Source organism: Lutra lutra, chromosome 4 (assembly GCF_902655055.1).
Source record: "Lutra lutra chromosome 4, mLutLut1.2, whole genome shotgun sequence".
Taxonomy (NCBI): domain Eukaryota; kingdom Metazoa; phylum Chordata; class Mammalia; order Carnivora; family Mustelidae; genus Lutra; species Lutra lutra.
In genome coordinates, this window is record NC_062281.1 from 45,391,536 (window position 1) to 45,417,223 (window position 25,688).

A 25,688-nucleotide genomic window follows, 5' to 3' on the forward strand; every position below is an offset into this window, starting at 1 on the left:
ACTCTGAACACACATGAAATAAGCCTGAGATGTAAGATTAAACACTTCTGGATCTCTGTGGGGACAGGAGATCATCCATGGAGAGCTATACATCCCTCAATCACCTCTCACCAAAATAACTAGGAGGAGAGCACCCAACAGAGGAAAAATTCAGAGACTGCAACCTCTGCCACAGAACTACTGGATATGGACATAAACAGTATGTTAGAAATGGAATTCAGGGTAAAAATTGGCAATGGCAATGGCTAGGTTGGAGAAGACTATTAGTGGCAGCATAGAATCTCTAAGGGAGGAAGTGAGAGCTGATCTGGCATAAGTAAAAAATGCTATCAATGAAATCCAATCTAATCTAAATACTCTAACAGCTAGGGTAACTGAGGCAGAAGACCGAATTAGACAAGGAAGACTAGAAGACAAACTGACAGAAAAGCAGGATCAGGAGGAGGCCTGTAACAACTTAGAAGCCATGAAAATATAATTCAGGAAATAAATGATGCCATGAAACATTCCAATGTCAGAATTATTGGGATCCCTGAGGGGGTGGAAAAAGAGAGAAGACTAGAAGATATAGTTGAACAAATACTGGATGAAAATTTCCCTAATCTGGGGAATGGAACAAGTGTTTGTGACCTGGAGACAGAAAGACACTCCCTCCCCAAGATCAATGAGTCTAGAAAGACATCCAGACACTTCATTGTGAAATTCATGAATCATAATTTCAGACAAGATGTCTTAAGGGCAGGTAGGGGGAAGAGATTCCTTACGTACAGAGGAAGGACCATCAGAATAATGTCAGACTTGTCCACAGAAACCTGGCAAGCCAGAAGGGCTGGCAAGGCATTTTCAGGGCACTAAATGAGAAGAACATGCAGCCAAGGCTGACATTCAGGATGGATGGAGTGATAAAGAGCTTCCAAGACCGGCAAGGTCTAAAAGATTATGTGACCACAAAGCCGGCACTACATGAAATACTAAGGGAGGTTCTATAAAAGAAGAAAGAACCCAAGAGTGACATAGAACAGAAATGTACAGAGACAACGTATAGAAACAAGAACTTCACAGGCAACATGATGTCAATAAAAACTTATCTTTCAATAATCACTCTCAACATGAATGGCCTAAATGCTCCCATAAAAAGGCACAGGGTTGCAGACTGGATAAAATGACAGGACCTGTCCATATGCTGTCTACAAGAGACATATTTTGAATCTAAAGATACATCCAGACTGACAGTGAAGGGTTGGAGAATCATCTTTCATGCAAATGGGCCTCAAAAGAAAGCTGGGGTAGCAATTCTCATATCAGATAAATTAGATTTTAAGCTAAAGAGTGTAGTCAGAGACACAGAAGGACACTACATCATCCTTAAAGGGTCTATCCACCAAGAAGATCTAATAATTGTAAATTTTTATACCCCCAACATGGGAGCAGCCAACTACATAAGCCACTGTTAAACAAAATAAAGAGTCATATTGATATGAATACATTAATTGTAAGGGATCTGAACATGCCACTCTCAGCAACAGACAGATGATCTAAGCAGAAAATCAACAAAGAAACAAGAGCCTTGAAAGACACATTGGACCAGATGGACCTAATAAATACATACAGAACATTCCACCCTAAAACAACAGAATACTCATTCTTCTCGAAAGCACATGGAAATTTCTCCAAAACAGACCACATACTGGGTCATAAATCGGGGCTCAACCGATACCAAAAGATTGAGATTATTCCCTGCATATTCTCAGACCACAATGCTTTGAAACTGGAACTCAACCACAAGAAAAAGTTTGGAAGGAATTCAAATACTTGGAAGCTAAAGACTATTCTGCTCAAGAATATTTGGATCAGCCAGGAAATCAAAGAACTTAAAAAATTCATGGAAACCAATGAGAATGAAGACACAAAGGATATGACAAAGGTGGTCCTAAGGGGGAAATACAGAGCCAACCAAGCCTCACTAAAAAAAAAAAAAAAAAAAAAAAAAAAAAAAAAAAAAAAAAATCCAGAATACACCAACTCTCTTTACACGTTAAATAACTGGAAAATCAACAACAAATTAAGCCAACCCCACACACAAGAAGGGAAATAATTGATTAGAGCAGAGATCAATGAGTTAGAAACTAGAGATACAGTAGAGCGCATCAACGAAACTAGAAGATGGTTCTTTGAAAGAATCAATAAGATCAATAAACCACTGGTCAAACTAATTCAAAAGAAAAGAGAGGACCCGAGTTAATAAAATTATGAATGAAAGGGGGGAATATCACGATTAACACCAAGGAAATAGAAACAATCATCAGAAACTATTATCAACAGTTATATGCCAATAAGTTAAGCAACCTAGAAGAAATGGATACATTCCTGGAAACCTATAAACTTCCAAAACTGAAACAGGAAGAAATTGACAACACGAATAGACCAATATCTAGTAACAAGATTGAAACAGGGATCAAAAACTCCCAAAAAACAAAAGTCCAGGACCTGAAGGATTCCCTGGGGAATTCTACCAAACTTTCAAAGAAGAAATAATACCTGTTCTCCTGAAGTTATTTCAAAAAATAGAAACAGAGGGAAAACTTCCAGACTCTTTCTATGAAGCCAGCATTACCTTGATTCCCAAACCAGGCAAAGACCCCATCAAAAAGGAAAATTCCAGACCAATATCCCTGATGAATATGGATGCCAAGATTCTCAACAAGATCCTAGCTAATAGGATCCAACGATACATTAAAATGATTATCCACCATGACCAAGTGGGATTTATCCCTGGGATGCAAGGGTGGTTCCAAAACTCGCAAATCAATCAATGTGATAGAACAAATCAATAAGAGAAGAAAGAAGAACCACATGGTCCTCTCAATTGATGCAAAAAAAAGCATTTGACAAAATACAGCATCTGTTTCTGATTAAAACTCTTCAAAATATAGGGATAGAGAGAACATTTCTCAAACTCATAAAATCTATCTATGAAAAACCCACAGTGAATATCATTCTCAGTGGAGAAAAACTGGCAGCCTTCCCATTGAGATGAGGAACACGACTAGGATGCCCACTCTCGCCACTGTTGTTCAACATAGTACTAGAAGTCCTAACAACAGCAATAAGACAACAAAAAGAAATAAAAGGTATTCAAATTGGCTAAGAAGAAGTCGGACTCTCTCTTTTTGCATATGATATGATACTTTATATTGAAAACCCAAAAGACTCCACCCCCAAACTACTAGAACTCATAGAGAAATTCAGTAATGTGGCAGGATACAAAATCAATGCACAGAAATCAATGGCTTTCTTATACACTAGCAATGAAAATATAGAAAGGGAAATTAGGAAATCAGTTTCATCTTTTTATAGCACCAAGAACCATAAGATACCTTGGAATAAACCTAACCAAAGAGGTAAAGGAACTATCCTCAAGGAACTACAGAACACTCATGAAAGAAATTGAAGAAGACAAAAAGATGGGAAAACATGCCACGCTCATGGATGGGAGGAATAAAAATTGTTAAAAGAATAAACATTGTGGGGGTTCCTGGGTGGCTCAGTAGGTCAAAGCCTCTGTCTTCAGCTCAGGTCATGATCTCAGGGTCCTTGGATCGAGCCCAGCATCCGGCTCTCTGCTCTGCAGGGAGCCTGCTTCCTCCTCTCTCTCTGCCTGCCTCTCTGCCTACTTGTGATCTCTGTCTGTCAAATAAATAAATAAAATCTTAAAAAAAATAAACATTGTAAAAAAATAAAACATTGTTAAAAGAAACATTGTTAAAACAATGTTAAATATCTATACTGCCCAGAGCAATCTATACTTTCAATGCATCCTGATCAAAATTCCACTGGCACTCTTCAAAGTGCTGGATGAAACAATACTAAAATTTGTATGGAACCAGGAAAGACCCCGAATCACTAAGGAAATGTTGAAAAAGAAAAACAAAGCTGGGGGCATCACGTTGCCCGATTTCAAGCTTTACTACAAAACTGTGATCACCAAGACAGCATGGTACTGGCACAAAAACAGACATATAGACCAAAAGAAAAGAATATGTCCAGATATGGACCCTCAACTCTATGGTCAAATAATCTTCAACAAAGTAGGAAAAATTATCCAGTGGAAAAAAGAGGGCTGACGAAGGGCTGATATCCAAGATCTATAAAGAACTCTTCAAACTCAACACTCAAAAAAATAGATTATCATGTCAAAAAGGGGGCAGAAGACATGAACAGACACTTCTCCAAAGATGACATACACAAATGGCTTACAGATACATAAAAAAATGTTCATCATCACTAATTATCAGGGAAATTCAAATCAAAACCACATTGAGATACCACCTTACATCAGTTAGAATGGCCAAAATTAACAAGATAGTAAACAACAAGTGTTGGAGAGGATGTGGAGAACGGGAAACCCTCTTACACTGCTGGTGGGAACAAAAGTTGGTGCAGCCACTTTGGAAAGCAGTGTGAAGATTCTTCAAAAAATTAAAAATAGAATTACACTATGACCTTGCAATTGCACTATTGGGTATTTACCCCAAAGATACATAGTGAAAAGAAGGGCCTTATGTACCCCAGTGTTCATAGCAACAATGGCCACAGTCGCCAAACTGTGGAAAGAACCAAGATGCTCTTCAGTGGCTGAATGGATGAAGAAGATATGGTCTATATATACAATGGAGTATTATGCCTCCATCAGAAAGGATGAATACCCAACTTTTGTATCAACATGGACGGGACTGGAAGAGATTATGCTGAGTGAAATAAGTAAAGCAGGGAAGGTCAATTATCATATGGTTTCACTTATTGTGGAGCATAAGGAATAATATGGAGGATGTTAGGAGAAGGAAAGGAAAAGTGAACTGGGGGAAATCAGAGGGGGAGATGAAGCATGAGAGGCTGTGGACTCTGAGAAACAAACTGAGGGTTTTAGATGGAGGGGGTGGGGGGATGGGTGAGCCTGGTGGTGGGTATTAAGGAGGGCATGTATTGCATGGAGCATTGGGTGTGGTGCATAAACAATGAATCTTGGAACACTGAAAGAAATAAAATTAAGATGTTAAAAAAGAAGAAATGTGTTGGTCTCTGACTACGGCACTTGGTATTAAATGACTAGTATTTTATTTGAATTCAAACATTTTAATTTAATTTTCGAAAGCACTGAAACACTTTACTACCAACTCTCTTGTATGTAAAATGTTCCTAAATGCACTAATACGACCACATGTAGGTCTTGGGCATTTGAGACGTGGATAGCCCATATTAAAATAGGCTGGAAATGTAAAATACACTCCAGATTTTAAAGACTTAATACAAAAAGAAAATAATGTAAAATATATCATTGACAATTCTTAGATTCTTTGTTGAAATAATATTTTGACTATTGGATAAATCAAATGTATTATTAAGTTAATTTTAACAGCTTCTTCTGCTTTTTAAAAATGTGACAACTAAAAAAAATTTAAATTACCTCTGCGACTCCTATTATGTTTCTACTGAACAGCACTTTGTTAAAGTCTGTGATTCTAAGACTGATTTCAAGTGGGATTTTCCTAACTTCAAACATACTGTATTAAGTCCCAATAAAAGCTGCATGGCTTCGCCTGTCCCTTTTCATGTCAGCAAAAACCACTAGTTTTATCATAATCAGATACTTTCATTTCATTCATTCTTATCACACATAGTTACTGAACACCTACCATGTGCTGAGTCCTAGACTAGACACTGAGGATGTGGTGGACCAAAGCAGAAGGTATCCTGTTCTCTAAGAGCCTCAGTCAAGGGTAGAAGGCAGGCATCAATCATAAAATCACATTGATGAATGTTTAATGTGCAGTAGAGAACAGCTGTGCCAGAAGGAACAGTGGGATCTGAGGGATGGGAGGAGTTATCTTAGAGGGGAAGGGGAGACAGCCACCGCAGAGGACACAGACACTTGTGGCCACCCAAAGGAAGAAGGATCCTGGGCCCAAGAGCTGGGAAAGAGGAAGAAAGGAGTCCAAGATGAGACTGTAGAAGGAAGCACTCAGAACCTGGTAGATACTATAAAGGTATGAATTCCAAGACCCATGCAAAGCCTTTTAAGTGCTTTAGGAGGCAATAACAAGAACATATTTACATTTGAAAATGATAACTTTCTACAGAAATACCAATAATATTTCCAAATAAGAAAAGAGTCTGTTGGTGAAATAATTAACAGTGGAAAATGGTTCCCACTGCTCCTTTAATTAGTTGTCATTAGCCTGAAAGTTAGAGTTCTTAGGTCTTCTAGACTAATTTACTGAGGATAACTCTAGTTCCTAAAAGAGACAGAACCATTTAAGGGGTTGTTTTGTAAAGTCTTGTCACACAGAAAACAGGTTTCACAGATAGCCTATTTAAAACAAAACTTTTCAGACTTGGCTTTCCCAAGTGCCTTCTTCAAGTCATGTCAGTTATCCGTTATACCCATGTGCTGAAGATCTAAAACAACTTCAGTGGGAAAGCATTCTCAATCTGGGTATGCCCATTAAATCAGATTCCTTCCCTGTGCAGTTTAATGGGTTGAACAGATTAGTGACCATCCCAACAAGTGGAACAGCATGAAAATACTCTCCTGCTGAGCTTTGTTTCTCTGAACTTGTGTTTTGTTAGATTTCTTTCATTTCTTCTGAAGTCTAGAATAAAATGCCATGCAGAAGATAACTCTGAAAAATCGTTAGAGAAGTTCTGTTGCTGTTATTATTCAAACATATGGCCCACAGAACAGAGAAAGGTGCCCCTCCATCCCCACCCTCTTAGTCGAACAAATGCACATCCAACTAAAAGGAAAAAAAGACATCCAAGATTTAAAAATAACTATGTTTTCTCAATATATTGTCCCCTTAGACATTCAATATTTAAAGTTACAAGGATTAATGAGACAGTTTTGTTATTACTAAAAGAGTAATTGGAAAAGTAGTAAAAGCCTAAGGAAACTCCAGGTGTGATATAACCTGAGGTGGAAGACATCGCACAGATTCTATTCCAACCTCCTCTTGTCCGTGTGATGGATGAGGAGGCTAACCTGTTCAACATCCCCAGCAAGTTGGAGGGGCGACTTGTAATTGAAACTGCCTTACCGCATTGCAGTCAAACCAGGATTGTCAAACAAAAAGTTATGGAAAGATTTTATTATAATAAAAATATTGAACAATAATAATAATGCAACCAAAGATCATTGTTAACATTGAAGGAGTATTTATTTAGTGTTCAGGCTTTGGGTAAACTAAGCACATATTAACTCATATAATCCCCATAACAAATACATTACCAGCCAAGTCCAGTCAGGCTAGAAAGGTCAAGTTAGTTGTGTTAAGTCACTCAGTAACCAATGGTGGAGCCAGAACACAGCCCAGGCTCTGGAATGCATGCCTTCAGCCATTTACTTTATTTATCTAGTCTGAACACAAGGAGAGGATATGGAATATATTTCTCCCTCGTGAGAAACCAGGCGGAAACTTGTATAAAATCCTAGAATTTTATATAGATAGATGGGTCCTCAGAGTCGGGGATGATACTGAGTACACTACATATTAAACATTCGAATTTAACCCCCAGACACCTGAGAATCCAGTTTGCAAGTGTTCATGCCGGCGCACATGATAAACCTTGGCTTGAAGTCACTAGTTTCGTAAAAGCCAATCAAACTGTCATGTAAAACAAGGTTGAATGAGGACATCACATCTCAGCTCATGAGTTGTGGGAATTATCTCTGAAATTATTATACATTCTGAATTTATTGCTGCTTCCTTTCTACTCCATGGTATATTCATCAGTAATTTTATGAGTTACTTTTGTGCTATGTTTTAATTTCCATTTACCCATCTTTCTCTTGCCACTTGCCCCCAAGGTCAAGAGCCATATCTTTTTCAAATTCATTCTTCTAAAACCCCCCCAAATGACTTAATATAAAGTAGACCCATAATAAATGTTTGAGTCATCACATAAAATGTTTTCTAAATTCTCATTCAATTGCTTCAATGATGGTTAGTTGTTAATATTAATTTCATATAGTAACAACTGCATAAATTTTCGTATGTGAAACAGCACTTATAAGTGCAATAAATGGGAGTTGCTTTAATGATGGTTAGCTGTTAATATTAATTTCTTATAGTAACATCTGCATAAATTTTCATAAGTGAAACATTACTTATAAGTGCAAGGTTTGAGGTTGATCTATCTAGGTTCAAATCCCAGCTCTGCCATTCACGAGCTCTGTGACCTAGATAAGTTATTTTAACCCTCTTTTCCTCAGCTCTCTCATATGGAAACTGAAGATAATAATTATACCTCCTTCACAGAATTGCCTAAAGTTTAAAAGAATCCATTTATATAAAAAGCATGACATAACATATGACATACACATTTATATAAAAAGTATGACATAGTATATGCTTTCACCAACACTCCCAACATCATCATCATCCAGACAACATCTTCATTATCACCACTGTCTGCCTACCAGCATCCAGCATAATACCTGGTATAGACGAGGCTCTCAACAAATGTTGAATTAAGTTCCTAAAACATATATAATTGTTTTTTTAACCCAAAATGTGCACACGTGACTTACCACTTGTCTATATACTTATACATCTCTATAGACAGACATTTCAGCATCAAGGACAGATTTTGCATATAATCGATTTCATTTTATTTAAAGGAAATGAACAAGAAGGAAATTTTTTCAAATTGAACGGCTAGATTAGCAAAACACAAAACCAGCAGCACCACTAGAGGGAGCTTTATTCAAAGGTTGCCAACAGTAATGCTGCCACTAGTAGGAGTTCTGTATGCTCCCTGAGTCACTGAGCTTCTGGAAGGATCATTCATAAGAAAGAGACAGACTTTCTCAAAACTAGTTAGAAAAAAGTTGAAGGAGTGAAAATATTTTCAGGACTTTAGAGAGGAGCTCAATTTTCCCCCTTTCCAAAAATGAGAGTAACCAGCAGTTTTTTTGGTCCATTCTGAATGATGAACTTACCTGTGTCTTCGCGCCTGTGCTGTACAGGCCGGCAGTCCTTCCCATGGCGGCAGCACTTGGTATGCAGAAGAAAAATGAAGGAATCACATTGCTGAGGCCATGGGCCAAAAATTCCTACAGGATTGATAGTAAGAGAATATATTACTTAATCACTATCAACTTTTGGAGACCACAGGGACATCTTGTCAAAGAATAAAGCTTGTTTGTATTCAATTTCAGTTCTCCTTATTATTTAATATATATATGTATATGTATATATATATACATACACATATATTTATATGTAAATATACATATAAATATACATAAACTCAATAAAAGTTACATATATATAACTTTTATATATATATAAATAAAAGTTATATATATATGTAACTTTTATTGAGTGCTTACAATAAGCCAGAAACTGTTCTAAGCATTTAATGCTCATAACCACCTTCTAGGGAAGTAGGCCATCTACCAATGGCCCCCATAATGATAACTCCAGTGGTTATTTCCTATTTACCTTGCCTAAAAGTGGCCTTTGAGATAGTTTCTCACTTCTTCCTCCTTAAAGGTTCCTTCTAGGTCCTGCTAGGACCTCACACCCTCCTGTTTTCCTCCCACCTCCCTGGCCACTACTTCTCCATTTCTTTTATGGTTCCTTCTCATCTAACCAATCACAAATTTGGACCACTTCCCTCCCTGATCTTAGCTACCCAAATACACATTGACAACTCTCAAATTTACATCTCTAGCCAGGGCCACTCCTCTGTAGTTCAGACTCATATGGCCAACCTGCTACCTAGCATCTCCATTTGGATTGTTGGCAGGTATCCCAAACTTCACCAAATCAGGCTCTTGCTCTCCACCATCCCCAACCAGGTCCTCCCATGTTCTTCCCCACTTCAAGTTCCAATTACTTAAACCAAAAGCATTAGAGATGTTTTTGGCTTCTTCCCCTTTTCCCAGATAGTATCCACATCCAATCCAGAATCTGTCTTCCTCTCATCTCCTGCACTGTTATAACCCAGTTCAAGTCATCAAATGTTACCTGGATGTTTTCTTGCTTCTGCTGTTGCCAGTAAACAAAACAAACATCCCTGCCCTCAGACAGCTACACTCTAGTGAGTGAATGCTGACAGTAAACAAGAATAATAATGAAAAACAAAGCAGAGAAGGGAGTGAAAAAATCTGGAGTTTAGGATTATAGTTTACCAAGGAAGGCCTCCCTGAGAAGGGAAACTTTGAATAAAAGAGGCATGCAGATATCTGAAGGAACAGAGTTCCTGGCAAAGGGAGCAGCAAGTACAAATGTCCTAAACCAGAAACATGATTAGCAAGGCAGTAAGTGTGGCAAAAACAGAGTGTAAAAGGGATACAAGATCAGAGAGGACAGAGAGGGTGGCAGGTGGTGTAGGGCTCTCTAAGGCATGGAAAAGAGGCGTTTCATTTGCACATGATGGGAAGCCACTGGGAGGGTTTGAGATAAGGAACAACATAGTCTGTGCTGTATTCCATTGCATCCCTTATTCCTAGACCAGTGTCCAGCACATGGCACAGCTCAATACACATCTGTTAAATGAATAAATGTGGGGTTTTTTCATAGATAACAAAACGGAGCACACAGCCAATTAAGGACACATAGCATCAGAGTGAGATTTAGACACAGGTAACAGAACATTCATAACCACTGTCCCACAGCTGCCTCCGCAGACCTACGCAGGCATGTAGGGAGGGTCACAAGGATTGAAATAAGAAACTAGCAGAAGTCGTTTCAGAAGTAAATCAGTAAAATTTTCATTCTTTGATATTCTTAAAATAAACCCTTGCGCTCTTTAATTTTTTACAAACACAAATAATTAGTGTTATTTTTACTTTGAAATCCATGATTTTTAAAAGTCATCATGCAATGATAAATATTTGTAGATTCTATCCTAACACCAGAAAGGACATCAAGATGTCCTTCTCCCTAGGGGGAAAAAATTTTATAGTTTAAACCAACCCATAGAGGCCAGATTTTCAGCTTTCTATGAATGATTTAGAGATTTCTGTTTTGTTCTACCCATTCTTGCTATACACTCAGGGAAGTTATATTTCTCATAAGTTCAACATTGTCAGGGTCTGGGAGTCTGGAGTACCATGACACGACCACCGTAGGGGGGTGCTGAGGCGTACTCCACCTGGTTGTCATCAACTGAATATTTGTATTTTTTAGCAGATCCTTGAGCCAGAGCCAGGGAGGCCACATAGCCGACAAGTGCCACTCCAAAAGCTTCAGTGATTACTGCAGAGAGGACATTCATGGGGGGAGCTCTAGGTGGAGGGATTCTGTGGAAAGAAAGACCATCAATTTTCATGTAATTTCTGTAACAACTCACACTGAATTCAACTGTGGTAATGACTATGAAGTTTGCCAGAGGAAGTGAAACACCCATAAGAACAAGGAGCCTTGTGGTTGGAAGCCCTTTGTTTTCAATATTATTTAGCAGAAAAGCAAAATCACAAGGATCACCATGGAGATGGGCTCCATGCCTCCACCGGCATTTATGCACAGGTTACACTACAGAAACTCTGTCTCAACAAAAATGTCCTGTATCAGAACAAAAGCAGATCTGGAGTGTTCTTTCATTCGAACGTTTCCAAATATGTGATTGGCAGGCGTTAAAGACTATACTTTCTGCCCTGAGTACTACAGTGTTTTATGCAAACAATGGTTTACTGTGAGCTACAATTCTTAAGCTGGTCCCTAAATTTGCCATAATCTTAATTATAATCTTAATTCATAATCTTAATTATGTTTTTAACTCAATCCTTTTACAGTACATTTAACTATGCATCACATATGTTAAGAAAAATGTGTGTAAAGTTTCCATGTACCCTCCGTTGCAAAATACAGTTCCCCAGTTGTTTTTTTTTCCAGTTCCTCAGCTTTAAGGAAGAGTTTAAAATATTTCTTTCAACTAATACCCAGCCATTGTCTCCTTGTCTTTTGAAAACTACTTGAGCCAAAGGATCATTGTTTATTTATTCCTGATGATGCTTTGGAGGACTTACTTCTCCTCCAAAAATAAGCGCAAAATCCCTCTGGGGACAAAGTAGAAGAAAAAGGGAAGATAAATCATGTTGACTTAATATCTAGCAAGAAAGTGGAATGTTCAGCTCTCTCAATTAGCTGTTTCATTTAATCGTCCACACAACCCCACATGAGTGCCACTCCTGCACTCTATGGCAGAGAAAACATTTTAAGAAAGTTTAGGTAATGTACCTAAATCACAAAGTGAATGGTAATGTTGGGGTTCACTGTATCTTTTCAATGCCACACTCCTTCCATAATTCCTTCAGAGAAGGGGTGTGGAAAGGTCACTCAAAATAAAGGAGAATTAAAGCAGGTGGGGGAGAGGCATGATTTCTTTTATCCACTTCCTTAAGTTTACACCCAAGAGAAACTGATGCGTAACATTATAGGCCCTAAGATATTTTAATATGATATATAAAAGTGCTGCCATTTCAAAGTATAAGAACTTCTGTTTCATAAAAATTGAGCTTCCCTAATTATTATTAATAATAAGCTGACCTAGAAACAATAAATTGACTTTTGAAGGTGGAAAAGTAGAGACCCCCTGCAGAAAACCCAAGTTGATTTAAATAACAACCATTAGCCTATATCTAACATAAAGGTTTAAGACAGGATTTTTTTAAAAATTATCTTTTTAACCCTTGACAATTTTTCTACTGTTCCTCCATTTTAATGTAATGAGAAACCAAAATTTGGGACTGGAAGATAAAAATACAGAGGAAACAACTGTAACTCTGCCCCACATTTATAAGTACCAGTGTTTATACAGCCCATTAAGAGGGAATGACCCTATGACACCCCTCTCTTCCCCAAGGTGTCTTTGTGTTCCTCCAGGCTATATTTGGCTCAATGTTTTTGCCCTTTTAGGGTGAACACTTCTTGTTAACCTTCCTCTTAGGGTCCAGAGGAAGACTCTGAGAAACCATACCCTCTTCTCTACTTCTACCTTCTTTTACCTTATACACCACCCAGGCCTGTGGGATTGCTATTTCAAATGATGCTTATGTGCTTTTACTACATTTTAAGTGAAATAAAAATAGTCATAAGAATGCATGTGTGGAATAGGAAACAATAAATCCCAGAGCATGACTCTAATTTAGAAATTCAATACCCTCCTTTTTTTCCCCAAATAATATCTTTGTAAATAATTTCCAAATCTTTAACCTGAAGCAATGCTGTATAAAATAGTTGTCAACTTCCCTAGTAATAGGCAAACAGTTTAAAAGGTTACTCTTTCTCCATATGTGTATTGTTTGTTCCTATCATTTTCAAATAGAAATTAATTAGAATTTGTCCTATAGAGGGCCTTTGAAAGAAATGAAATCCATAGCCACCTACCCCAAGACTTTTCCTCCATCATAAACAAACAAACAAAAAAGAAAGAAAGAAAGAAAAAGACTACATTACCCTTTTGGAATATGACCAACTACTTCTAATCCATATGTGATTTCCATATTGGTACAATAACAAGCAAATGATGCAGCAATAATCTGTATGGTTCCATTTGAAAAAAGAAAAAGAAAATTATTACTGGCCTCCCAAACACCTTGAAGCTATTTCTGAAAGCAAACATTGTTTATGTCCCATGATTGTCCAGAGTAATGTAGTAGTTGCACAGACTTTTAAAAACTAAGGAAATTTTAAAAATCAAAAAAATGCCTTTGAAACTTGAAAGCACTTAATTTGTAGTCTCAAAAACCAAATGGCATCCCCACAATATGGCTTTTCTAACATCCTTTCCAACAACGTCAATCCAAACGACTGATTTTGAAGAGGCGCAGAATAGAATATGGGAGTGTATGTGTGTGTACAGATACCATAACCAACCTAAATACTTATCTCCTGGAACATGAAGAAATACTTTATATCACAGCACAATTCCCTCCAGGACACCAACTTTCAAGAGTTTGAGATATTGCATAAATGACTACATAGGTCAGTAATCGATAATGATTTACAGTCTCCTTGAATAATTTTGAATTTTGAGCTTTTACTATTTCTTGAAGTAAAATGTACTAGTTAATAACAAGCTGAACTCACTGTTCTTAAAATTACCTCTGTTGGAGTCTCAGGTTCCCTATGCTCTATTATCTGACCTACAATAGGCAAGATCATGTGTTCTCTGCCTGCATACCTTTAAATCACCTTTAAAAAGGATGCTCAGAACCCAGTTCAGTCTCTGTCATTCTAGCCATGCCACCCCCATGTTTTCCCCGCATTTTCACATTCTCTTTTCATTTTTCTCATAATTTTAGTAGGGACTGGGAATTTCACATGGTTATGGTATCAGTTTGGTATTAGCTTGGATCTCCTTATATACTATACATTATTGTTAAAAAGAGACATACCAATTATCTATTTAAAGTACAAATTTACCACACAGATGGCCAGAAATAAGGTATAACAAAATCACACTAGCAAATTAAGACATATTTAACAATTAATGCCCAATAATTTTATTTTGTAGGGATTTTTCCTATCTGTGTATTTCTCTTCTCTATAATAATATTTAACTTAATTTACAGAGGATTTTAAAACATCAAATAGACTTAAGAAGCAACAGACTTGAGGATTTTTTAAAAAGGCAACAAAACTGTATAGGTTATACTGTTGAACAATAAATATTGTGATATAATAGTGTTTCCTGATGAAGATAGTAGTTAAAAGTTCAGCCTATTAGGTTAGAATCAGAAGCATTAATATATTTAAAAGTTCCTAAGATGATTAATAAATTTTAATTGTTAATAATTTCCATGAAATATTTATATTGGGTCAGAAAATATTGTAAGCTGTAAAAGAAAATATACCACAGCCACAAAATACTGGTTCCTTATTGAAAATGGAAGAATACATGATGTTCAATAGGCAATATTAAAATTAAGTAATTTAAGCCACTGAATTGGCTTTCAGACAATATCTTATTTCCTCACTCTATCTCTTTGACAAAATTAAATTCCTCTATCAGATGAATCATTGGTTCCCTCTTCAATATTATTTTAATATTATATGTGTGTATAAGGCCAGCACTGCCCTTAGACTTGGGGCAACAGGGGACCCTGGTCCAGTCAGGCCCAGTGAGTCAGGGCTTTCTAATCTGGTCCTTTCTAATCTGGCCCTCCCCATAAAGTAAGAGCTTTGTAGGGGTGCCCAACTCACCTGTACTTGTCTTTCTGGACCTCACTTTGGATAGTCAGGAATCTACAGTTTCCTGCTCCAATGGCCCAAGGCTGCTCCCCCAGGTTCATCCTCCCAATGTGGCCCCCGAAGAGGTCAAGAGACAGTTTTGGTGATGAAAGAGTGAGGATGTGTTTGGAGCTTGGAGCAGGAAGAGCCACACATATACATACGAATCCCCTCGTGAATCCCACAGAGCTGGAGTAGGAAGAGAAGGGGCAAGCCAAGGAGTTGGCTCACCCCATGCTGCCTCATTCTGACAGAACTCGAAGGATTGAGAATTCTCTATTCTGACCTTTCAAGGTAATCACTAAGGTGTTTAGTCAAAATAGGAAAACAGAACTTGCTCTTTTTGGGTTTTGTTTTTCGGGGTATTTTTTAGAGAGAGAGCACATACAAGCAGGGTGGGGAAGGAGGGGGAGGGGAAGAGGGAGGATCTTAGGTAGGCTCCACGCCCAACATGGAGGCCTACATGGGGCTTGATCTCAGAACTCTGGGATTGTGACTTGAGCTGAAATCAGGAGTCAGATGGTTCATCAGTTCAACCACCCAGGCACCCCAGAACATGTTTTATTTAACACTTTGATCTATAACTTTTAAGTATTGGGGCCTGCATTAGTACTTTTACCATGGATCCTGCAAATATTAGGGGCAAACTTGTGTAAGAATTACCTCTCCTTTTCTTTTTTATAAGGATAAAGTATATCTTACTACTTTTGCATTGAATAAGTAATTTTTTTATTACTAGCTCAAGGGGCATGTTACTTAAGGTTATTTTCAATTTTTGGTTCATGCAACATACATAATAAAGCTTCCCAAGATATAATAAGATTTCTTAATACCTATAGGATTTTGGAATAAAATGGTATATTTCACAGTTGTTGTGAAAACTATTAATAATCACAGTACCCTCCACTTTTATGGCTTATTTGAAATACAAACACACATACACATTAAATAGATCACATATGTTACATGGATCTCCATAAATTATCAGGAGTATAGAATCATACAAGTTCTAGCTATGGAGAGAGGCCATCCACCTGAGCTCTACAAAAGTAGAGTTCGTTTCCAACGTGCTAGGTTTATCTATTTATGTAAACCTACCATTTCAGCAATATAAACGACTATTTCAAGAGGTGAAATTATTTAGACACCACTTGTTCTGTACATGTGTAACCCAAAGACCATTAAAAAACTAAAGCCAATTAATGATTAAATTAGTAGACTGTGGTTGTGTTAACATTACATTTTCAACCTAATGCTTTGTTTAATTAAGAGTTCCCATTAGAGGCTCTTAAAATTTCAAAATGTGTTTTTTAATGCATAACCCATAAACCTTAAACCATAAACCTTAATGCAAAGTATAATTCATTGTTTGGCCAGCTATAGCAACAAAAAATATCTTAGAGAACCAGCCCCGGCCAGTGATAATCATGAGTGTCCTTTCTATAAAGCAAAATTAGGTTGGTAAAAAAAAAAAAGTGTTAATAACTCTACCAATCATTGATGGACATTTGTCAACTAATAATACTTCTATGCATATTATATAGAAGCCACATCAATAGGATATGATATCCCTTTTTACTGCTTTAAAGAGAATCATTCCAGGGGCGCCTGGGTGGCTCAGTGGGTTAAGCCGCTGCCTTCGGCTCAGGTCATGATCTCAGGGTCCTGGGATCGAGCCCCGCATCGGGCTCTCTGCTCAGCGGGGAGCCTGCTTCCTCCTCTCTCTCTGCCTGCCTCTCTGCCTGCTTGTGATCTCTCTGTCTAATAAATAAATAAAATATTTTAAAAAAATAAAAAAAATAAAAAAAAATAAAGAGAATCATTCCAGAAATCTTTTGAGTCTCACCCTCAGAAATGTCTCCTTATTTAAAATCTTAAGTTATATGTTCTATTATTTCTATAAAAAAATTACAAGCGTATGAGAAATGCTATGTAAATTGAAAACATGTGTGCCTCCTTTTTAAAATTATTGACTCAAACTGTTTCCTGTTCTTACATTAACGTATAGCCACGCAAAATTAGCCCTCCTTTAATGAGACACAGGAATAGCTGTGGGTTACTGCAAACGATATAGGGAGCCTCTGCAGATTACCCCAGCAACAAGCAAGCACTGTAAGGCACAATGCTAAATGTTGATTTCATACTTACCAAAACTAAATCGACAGGAAGGACAACTTTAATTTTCCTTTTAAACTGTTCATTCAGCTCCTTAACCAGAACGAGCACCACGATACTCAGCAAAGATAACAGCAGTGCCTCCAGTCGGACAGACTTGATGTTTTCAAAGACATATGCATAGATCTGCAGTGACGAGGGAACATGCAAGCAACACTCGGGGTCATCCACAACAGACCAACACTGAAATCTGGCTCCAAATGAACTCATTGATGTTTTGCAAAAATCACGTTAAGGGGTGGGGTGTGGAAAGGTGGGCATAAAGTGTGGTCGGCGCTAACGCAGAGCAACCTATAATTCATTTGCATGTACAAAACCGCTTTGTCCCTGACTCTTCCACTAAACTCAGGGGTCGCTCCTTCCTACATAAGGACACTGCTAGAGAGGACGACTCTTCTGGGGCCTTCATCGGGCAGAGATGCTAAAACTCATTGCCCACATGCAGATTCATCAGGCTCTTCCTCAAACTGCAGGATAGAACAAGCACATGCACTTTAAATATCTGTGGATGCATCTGGAAAGTTAAGAGCTCTGCATAAGGAGGTATTTGCGTTGATCTGTATCTTCCAAATTCTCTCTTGCGAAGATATATCACTTGTATAATTTTAAAGGTTTTTAAATAAGCCTTAAATGCTTATCTTCAACATGTCCCTTAAACTCCTCCTTCTGTTGGATCATGCTGACTCTGATTTTTATAAGCTCACTTTTATTTGTCCACAACAGATTCTTCGAGTCATTTCAGGTGATAAAAACTAGCTTTTGCTCTAGGTCACAGGCTATTCTTACAGCCGCCCAACTTGTTGGCATTCTTTGGCCTCTCTTTTCAGTATCTCAAGTATGAGCTGACCATAACTAAAAATACTGGATCAAAATATTACGTACACAGTGGATCAAAAGAGCTCACATAGACTATGTTCTTCAGGATCTCCTAAAATTCTGCTCAGTAGGTTTCCTAATCAAAGGACTTAACCCATCTGGTCTAGAGATCTGGTCCAGGGATGGTATAAGGAGGTACATCAAGTTCAGGTTACCCAAACCTGAATTCTAGAGGTTAAACGTTATCATTCACACTGTAACTCTTGCAAACAAACAAATTAAATAAACTCAGTTAAACTGAAGCTTCACTGAGCGAAAGGGACCACAGTAGGTAATCCAGAATCCCTTTTGCCCACAGTTTAAAAACAAAACAACAAAAACCAACAGAAACAAAACAAAAACAACCCAAAAAATCCCACTACTTGTGTATCAGATACATTAAGGAATAATTAGGGATCAGAATAGCTTTACCTGTTATCTTTTTCCCAGTATTCTATTTTATCCCACACTACCTGAAAAGAAAATTAGGTACTACAATATCATAGCTATCTGAGACGCAGACAACATTTTTTTTCTGTCTCTCCATGCTGTGGACAGTAATTGCTCACTGAATTCCTACAGCAAGTGAAGGAGCAAGTTCTATTTCTCATAGTCACCGCTTACTCAAAGTAGAGGACTAAAATTCAAAAGGCCTCTCAGTGAAATATATCTTATAGGGGATAGGGTTAGAGGAATGTCAAGAAAATTTTGTCCAGATACATTGCTTTCTGATGATTTAAGGACAAAAATGAGGATATCATTCAGATGATTTGTCAAGAAAAAACACAAGCATCCAAATGTTTTAAAGGGTTTAGAGGATTATACCTTCTGTTTTATGGTATTAAAAGTATGCCACGAAAGTGCCTGTCTAAGAAAGGGGGGAAGGGCTATGCTCAACCGCCAAGCCATAACAAATTTGCTATAATGTGCATTTTGAGAACATGTGTTTGCAATAATAAAAATGACCACCCCAGAATGAAAGGAATGAGAAAAGCCCCCCCCCAAGGGTTTTTATTGTCTGTCTGGGTTAAACAACAACTTGTAGGGCAAAGCACTTCTCACAAGATGCTCCGGAAGAATGGTGGGGGTGGGCAAAGGCTTGTTACAACCAGCGCGAAGAACACAATAGAAAAGCAGGCTGATGAGGAGTGTCATCCTAATGACTGTCATGTGGTCCCACAGGAAGAAGTCACAGCTAAAGTCAGCTTGCAGGCCACGAGTGGCATATGGAGACAGAAACAGGAACAGGGAGAGGGATACAAGCAGATATGCAAACACATACAAACACATAATTACATATGCTCGTTTAATGCAGGTCTAGGCATCCTAAGCACACATTAAAATTTCTCATTGCTCATCAATCCAGTCATCTGGGAATGCTATCACACGCTAAGCTCCAGTGGATAAAAACTCCCACGGAAGAGCATCTTTCCCTCAGAAGAGCAGAGGCAGTTTAATACGTGTATGGATAAATAAATAAGCGGTGTCATCAGAACTGACCACTTTAACAAAACAGGAGTTCAGTTCATTTTGAAACTATAATGCTAATTCTTTAAATTGACCGTTTACTACAACTTGACATTAAATGAAAACTATTGGTATGTCCAAACAAATCCGTTTTGAGATATGTCAAAGAATAAAAGTAGTCTACTCACAATACCTATGTTGTTTCTCACTGTTTTCTTGACAGATGAGATTTTTCTGAAGTAGTTAATAAATGTCTGCACACCCATGCACAAATTTCTTTTAAGATTTTATTTATTTATTTATTTATTTATTTGAGAGAGAGAACATGAGCAAAAGAGCACAAGCAGTGGGGAACAGTAGAGGGAGAGGAAGAAGCAGGCTTTCCGCTGAGCAGGGAGCCCAGTGTAGGGCCCACTCTCAGGACCCCAAGGTCATGACCTAAGCTGAAGGCAGTCACTTAATTGACTGAACCACCCAGGTGCCCCAACAAATTTCTTTATAGAATGTGTTCTTATCTGAGTTGGCCAATCTTGTTTTTTTTTTCTTTAACTGATGGATTTTCAACTTCTGGAATAGTGTCTGGCAGATGGACACTCAATAAATATTGCTGAATGAATTAAATACTTTGGTCTAATGTAGTAAAAATAATAATAAATAGGAGACCTTAACTTGAATAAGCAGAATGATGAAGAGAGACAGGACCCAGAGATTTCTTTTCTCACTATCAATACTTGAGCTATATCACATTATGGGGCTTTGTAGCTATCATTTATTAACCACTTAACATGTTTATTGAAGTTTTATTATAGGCAAGGTCTTGAGCTAAATATTAAAGCTACTATTGCAGTAAATTTTAAATAATCGATTTTTTATATCTTCTATCTGATCTAAATAATCAGATTTTTAATAACTCCATCTTTATAAGAATGAGGCAAAATCCAAAGCTGAAAAAACTCATATTTGGGATTTAGTTAAGGAAAAAAAAAAAACAGGCAAAGGAGGTTGTACCCATTCAATAGTTTCTCATTATGTAACTGAAAAAGCTAAATTATGTCCATTTTGTTAAACTTCATAAGGCAAAGGGAAAGATCTTAAATGTTTAGAAATGTTAGTAAGTATAAAAAAACTAATGGATTTTTCTGTCCAATATTCAATTAACCAGAAATTTCTATCAATCAAAAATCCTTTCCACTAGCATTCTCCATGCTCTATGTATTGCTATAATGAAATGTCCACGACAGAAAAAAAATGTTTTTAATATTTTAAGTATATAATGTTATCATTGACAATTCTTCAGTAGCAGTGATGAGTATATTTCTGAACTATCTATAAAGGGACCACATGAAATATGCTAACATATATTTTATGCCAAAAAGAACACATAATCCCTTTAGTATAATTATTTATCATTCCTGTGCTATTTTTGTATTAGGAATCTGTCATAAATCACTTTATGTTTCACTGGAAAAACAACAGAGTGATGGTACAATCAGCAAACCTTAATAAAGCTGTCAGCATTCTACTTTATAGTAGGTATAAAGTACTAATCTGTGATCCACAAGTCTTGATTCCCAATATATGACTTTGAGTCTGTCATCAACCACAAAACCAGGAATATCTCTAGGAAAAAAAAAACTGTAACATTCATAAATGCTTCCTCCATGTGTTCAGACTGTGGTCTGAAAACACTTGTGGCATCATCTGTGCACAGATATTTGTCTCAAATCCAACAAGTGCACTTACAAGAGACAGAAGAGGAGAAGACATGAACACAAAGCAGAAGGGGCTTTGGGGTAACCAAGACACAGTTTGGTTGATGTAGCCACAAGCCAAGGATGCCTGGAGCCACCAGAAGCTGGAAGACAAGGAAGGATTCCCCTAGAACCTTCAGATAGATCATGGCCCTGCTAATACCTTGATTTTTGGACTTCTGGACTCCAGAAATGTGAGAATAAAGTTCTCTGTGTTTAGTCCCCAGGTTTCTGGTAATTTGTAATAGTAGCCACAGGACACTAACATAGTTACCAAGTCAAATGCTTTTCACTGTGTTCCCCTAAAGTTCATATGCTGAGGCCCTAACCCCCAGTACCTCATTAGATGACTATATTTGGAGAGAGGGCCTTTAAAGAGGTAATTAAATTAAAATGAGGCCATTAGAGTGGGCTCTAATCCAATCTAACTCCTGCGGTTATAAAAAGAGGAGATGATGACCTACAGAGAGATACCAGGGAAGTGCGTGGTCAGGGGGAAGACCATGTGAAGAGGCAGGAGGGGGGCCATCCGCAAGCCAAGGAGAGAGAGCAACCCCAGAGGAAACTACTATGCTGGCACCCGGATGATATCCAGCCTCCAGAACTGTGAGAAGAGCCATTTCTGCTGTTGGATCCACCTAGCCTGCGGCCATTTGTTACAACAGCCTTACCAAATGAACACAGAGGATATTCCCCTCTTCAAAGTTGACTGAGATAGAAGTCTTTCTAAAACACAAAGTGAAACTTAACAGAAAGCTTTTAGTACCTGTCACTCCTTGAATCCGTACAGTGCATTCACCTTAACCCTTTCTTTCCCCCTGAACAGAGGAATTTTTATATTTTCACCACCACACGCAGATGTGGGGAAGGCAGCTCGTGGTAGAAAGAACAGGAGAGCCTATTTCAATATCATCATTCTCTAGAAAGCAGGAGAAGTAACATTTCTAGGCACTAGGCTATCTGATGTGCAGTGACTCATTTAATTTCCCAATTAATACAAGGTGAGTATTATCATTTCTCCTTTGCTCTATCCCATTACCCACCTTCATTACAAGAGCTGGCTTCCTTCATTAACATTATCTGGGATGATTTTGTTCACCAATCTGTCTCCTCCTGCCCTATTTCATGCCCACCTCAGTATTTCAATAAAACTCCATGGGAACAGGGATATTAATTCTCAACTGCATCTTCAGTGCCCAAGAAGCAGTCAGCTAGTATTTGCAGAGGAACTCTATTCTAGTGGTTCTTAAATCAAGGATGCATACATACTAATATCTTCCCATCCACGTGTAGTTCCTAAAATCTCCCCAAATTAATCTGTTGAAGATTTCTGATTTTGAAGCCTCACACTTAGTCCAACTCTCCCACCTAGCAGGTGGAGAGACAAGTCCACTCTCAGCCCTGGCTTTTGTTCTTAAAGGCAGCTTTCACATCCTTGGGGCCTTTAAACATGAGCTACGGTTGCTCAGACATGTCCTCTCCCTGCCTCAACTCACTTTCAAATTCATTATATTTGAATCCCATCTCTAAGCAGATATAGATTCTTCTTGGAGATCCCTAAAGCCATATCCAATCCCTTCAAAATTGATGTGAGTACTAGTTCGCTCTGTTCTTAAGAATTTGATGTCTCCTCTAAACTTTGCCTATATATCATTGTATCATTAAACATTTTAGGGTCAGTATTGTTAAATCAAACTCCTCAAATCCCTCTACTTCTTAAAGTCACTCAAACAGAAAAACAAGAGAAATATATTAAGCTGAAAGCTTAACCCCAGGCTGTGTTTTCATGAATACAAACAAAACCTCCAAAGATAGGGGAAAAAAAAAAAAAACCCACATTCCATTTATTTTTTTTACATAATTATACGCAAACTTCTGATCAACAAGTGCTTCTCACACTGGGAATAAATCCATTCACTATTGGGGTGCCTGGATGGCTCAATGGGTTAAGCCTCTGCCTCCGGCTCAGGTCATGATCTCAGGGTCCTGGGATCGAGCCCCTCATTGGGCTCTCTGCTTAGCGGGGAGCCTGCTTCCTCCTCTCTCCCTCTCTGTCTGCCTCTCTGCCTACTTGTGATCTCTGTCTGTCAAATAAATAAATAAAATCTTTAAAAAAAAATCCATTTACTCTTGCTTTAAGGGATAAATTAAGTCTGCAACCAAAATGTGAACTAGGGGAAGTATGGTGTGCTCAACACTAGAAACAACAGGGCACACAAAACTCATAACACATACAACCAAGCTCACCACAGCCTTGGTGGCATCCGGCCATCCCTTGTTTAGGAGATGAAGTTTAACTTGAATCACTTGAGCATGGATTTCGTAGTGCTTTGATTTTCAGTGAGTTGTGGGGCATAGAGAGAGCTCAACCCAAGATGGTTGAGTTGCAAAAATGAACTGCCCTCTGATTTAGAATTTTAAAGTAATCTTTGTTATAAATTCCCACATAATTGTTCCGTATCCAAATTAAACCTGCCACATTCTCTATCCCCTACGTCACTGACTGAATCAAGCTGCATGTGAACGTTCCTTTCCTCTCCCCTTCAATTTATTCTGTCCATTTTTCAGGGTATATTGTACATCCCAGCAATTCACAATAGACATGTCACAGTAACTGAAGAGAAAACACAGGCTTTCCTAAACCACCAAAGTGTGTTCTTCATTCAGAATTCCCAGAGGGCCTAGGTCTTCAAAGTAGATTAATTCTCCACATATAAACCTCATTTGTACATATTTAATTGTGAGCTCATTCTCTATTAAAAAAATGTTTTATTGGCTCTGATTTCCTTCTGATGTTTCTACCCCATTTTATTAACATTCTTGGTTCCTGCCTTGCAGCCTTCGGGGATGTCCAAACTAGAAAATGCTTGCTTGTACTTCAGGGATTGGGGTGGGAATGAAACTGTTTTTCAGTCCTGAAACTCCTCAGATTTAAGGAAGGAAATAAAAACTTCCAAGAAGGGTAATTGAATATGTTGCCAAGCTTGCCTTGTGCTCTTGGGTTTAATGTACAGAACTGTATATAATTATTTAGAACAGTACTCACATGAAACCATGCCAATGAGACTAACTCAGCCAAATTTATCATATGTTGCTCCAGGCTGAGACACTGGCGCCATCTCAAAGAAACCCACATGTGCTAATAGGAACTAGGAATTTTTGTAATTTTTATTGTGCCTTTTGGGGAAACATCCTTTCTAACAAAAGATGCATCATCATTTCTCAATTAAAAAAAAAAACAATGAATTTTGGAACACTGAAAAAAAATAAGATTAAATTAAATTTAAAAAAATATTCTAGAGAAGAATTAAACTTTTCCCTCTTATGTATGTGGGGAACCAACTATCAGTCAAATACTCGAATTGTAAGAAAGACAGGAATAAAATAGTGTCACTGGTTTGCCAGAGTCCCAAGACAGAATGTTATTGCTTCTGCTTAGTGTGAAATGTATTCCAGCACTGTTATAATTTGTTAAGTGAGTTTTTAACTATTTGGGGTGGTGAGCTAAATAGATGGAAATATTTTTAAATAAAAATAAACAAAAATATAGCATTTCCTGAATTCTGATGACTAACTCTTATTATAAACAGCAAATACAGTTATTTTTTTAAGTTTTATAAATTTTGAAGTCATCTTTCTAAGTTGCAAGAAGAGATAGAACTTTGTTTTACTGTTTAGCTTTGGTTATCTGATTGAGTCCTCCAAAGTTTACAGGAAAACCATCTATTACTATTCTATTATTATTAATAGACAGAAGTATCTCTTACATAAGAAGCTCTTTCAAAAATCTTAAATTTGTTATATCCAACGATGCATTACTAGTACAAAGATAATGGCTTCTGTTTAATGAATATGCTCTAGGCATTTTACTTAGGGAATGAATCCCGGTAGGTATAATTATCATCAGTTTATGAAACAGGCAACCAGAAGTCAAAGATACTTGATTTGGTCAAGACCAGAGTTATGATCTGAATATGGGCTTCTAAAATTCTCAAGTTCTTTCTCCTGTTGCCTCTTTCTAAGGAAAAGAAAAGATGAATTATGGCCTACCTGACTGTATGGACCCTAAATAAAATCAGCAGAGCTAAAAGTCAACTCAGAGAAAAAAACTGATTTTTACCCAATAAGTAACTAAAAAAGAATGTGCAATACTTCAAAGATCATTAAGAAATAGCCATAATTTAAAATTTATTAGAGGTAT

The 25,688-nt window shown here is 37.5% G+C and overlaps 1 protein-coding gene across 2 annotated transcripts in view; it reads right to left on the minus strand.

Annotated features, from left to right (window-relative positions):
* The window catches only part of SLC26A7 (solute carrier family 26 member 7), a 120,959-nt gene that overhangs the window by 42,873 nt on the left and 52,398 nt on the right, over positions 1-25,688 (minus strand). Inside the window, exons 6-9 of one of the 2 annotated variants that reach the window (XM_047728131.1) lie at positions 17,388-17,540; positions 13,464-13,546; positions 11,161-11,308; positions 8,999-9,112 (exon numbers count right to left, since the gene is read on the minus strand). In XM_047728131.1, coding sequence (XP_047584087.1) covers positions 8,999-9,112; positions 11,161-11,308; positions 13,464-13,546; positions 17,388-17,540 — 498 coding nt within the window. Of the gene's footprint in view, positions 1-8,998; positions 9,113-11,160; positions 11,309-13,463; positions 13,547-17,387; positions 17,541-25,688 lie in introns of those variants that run through there. The other variant, XM_047728132.1, reaches the window with a different exon arrangement.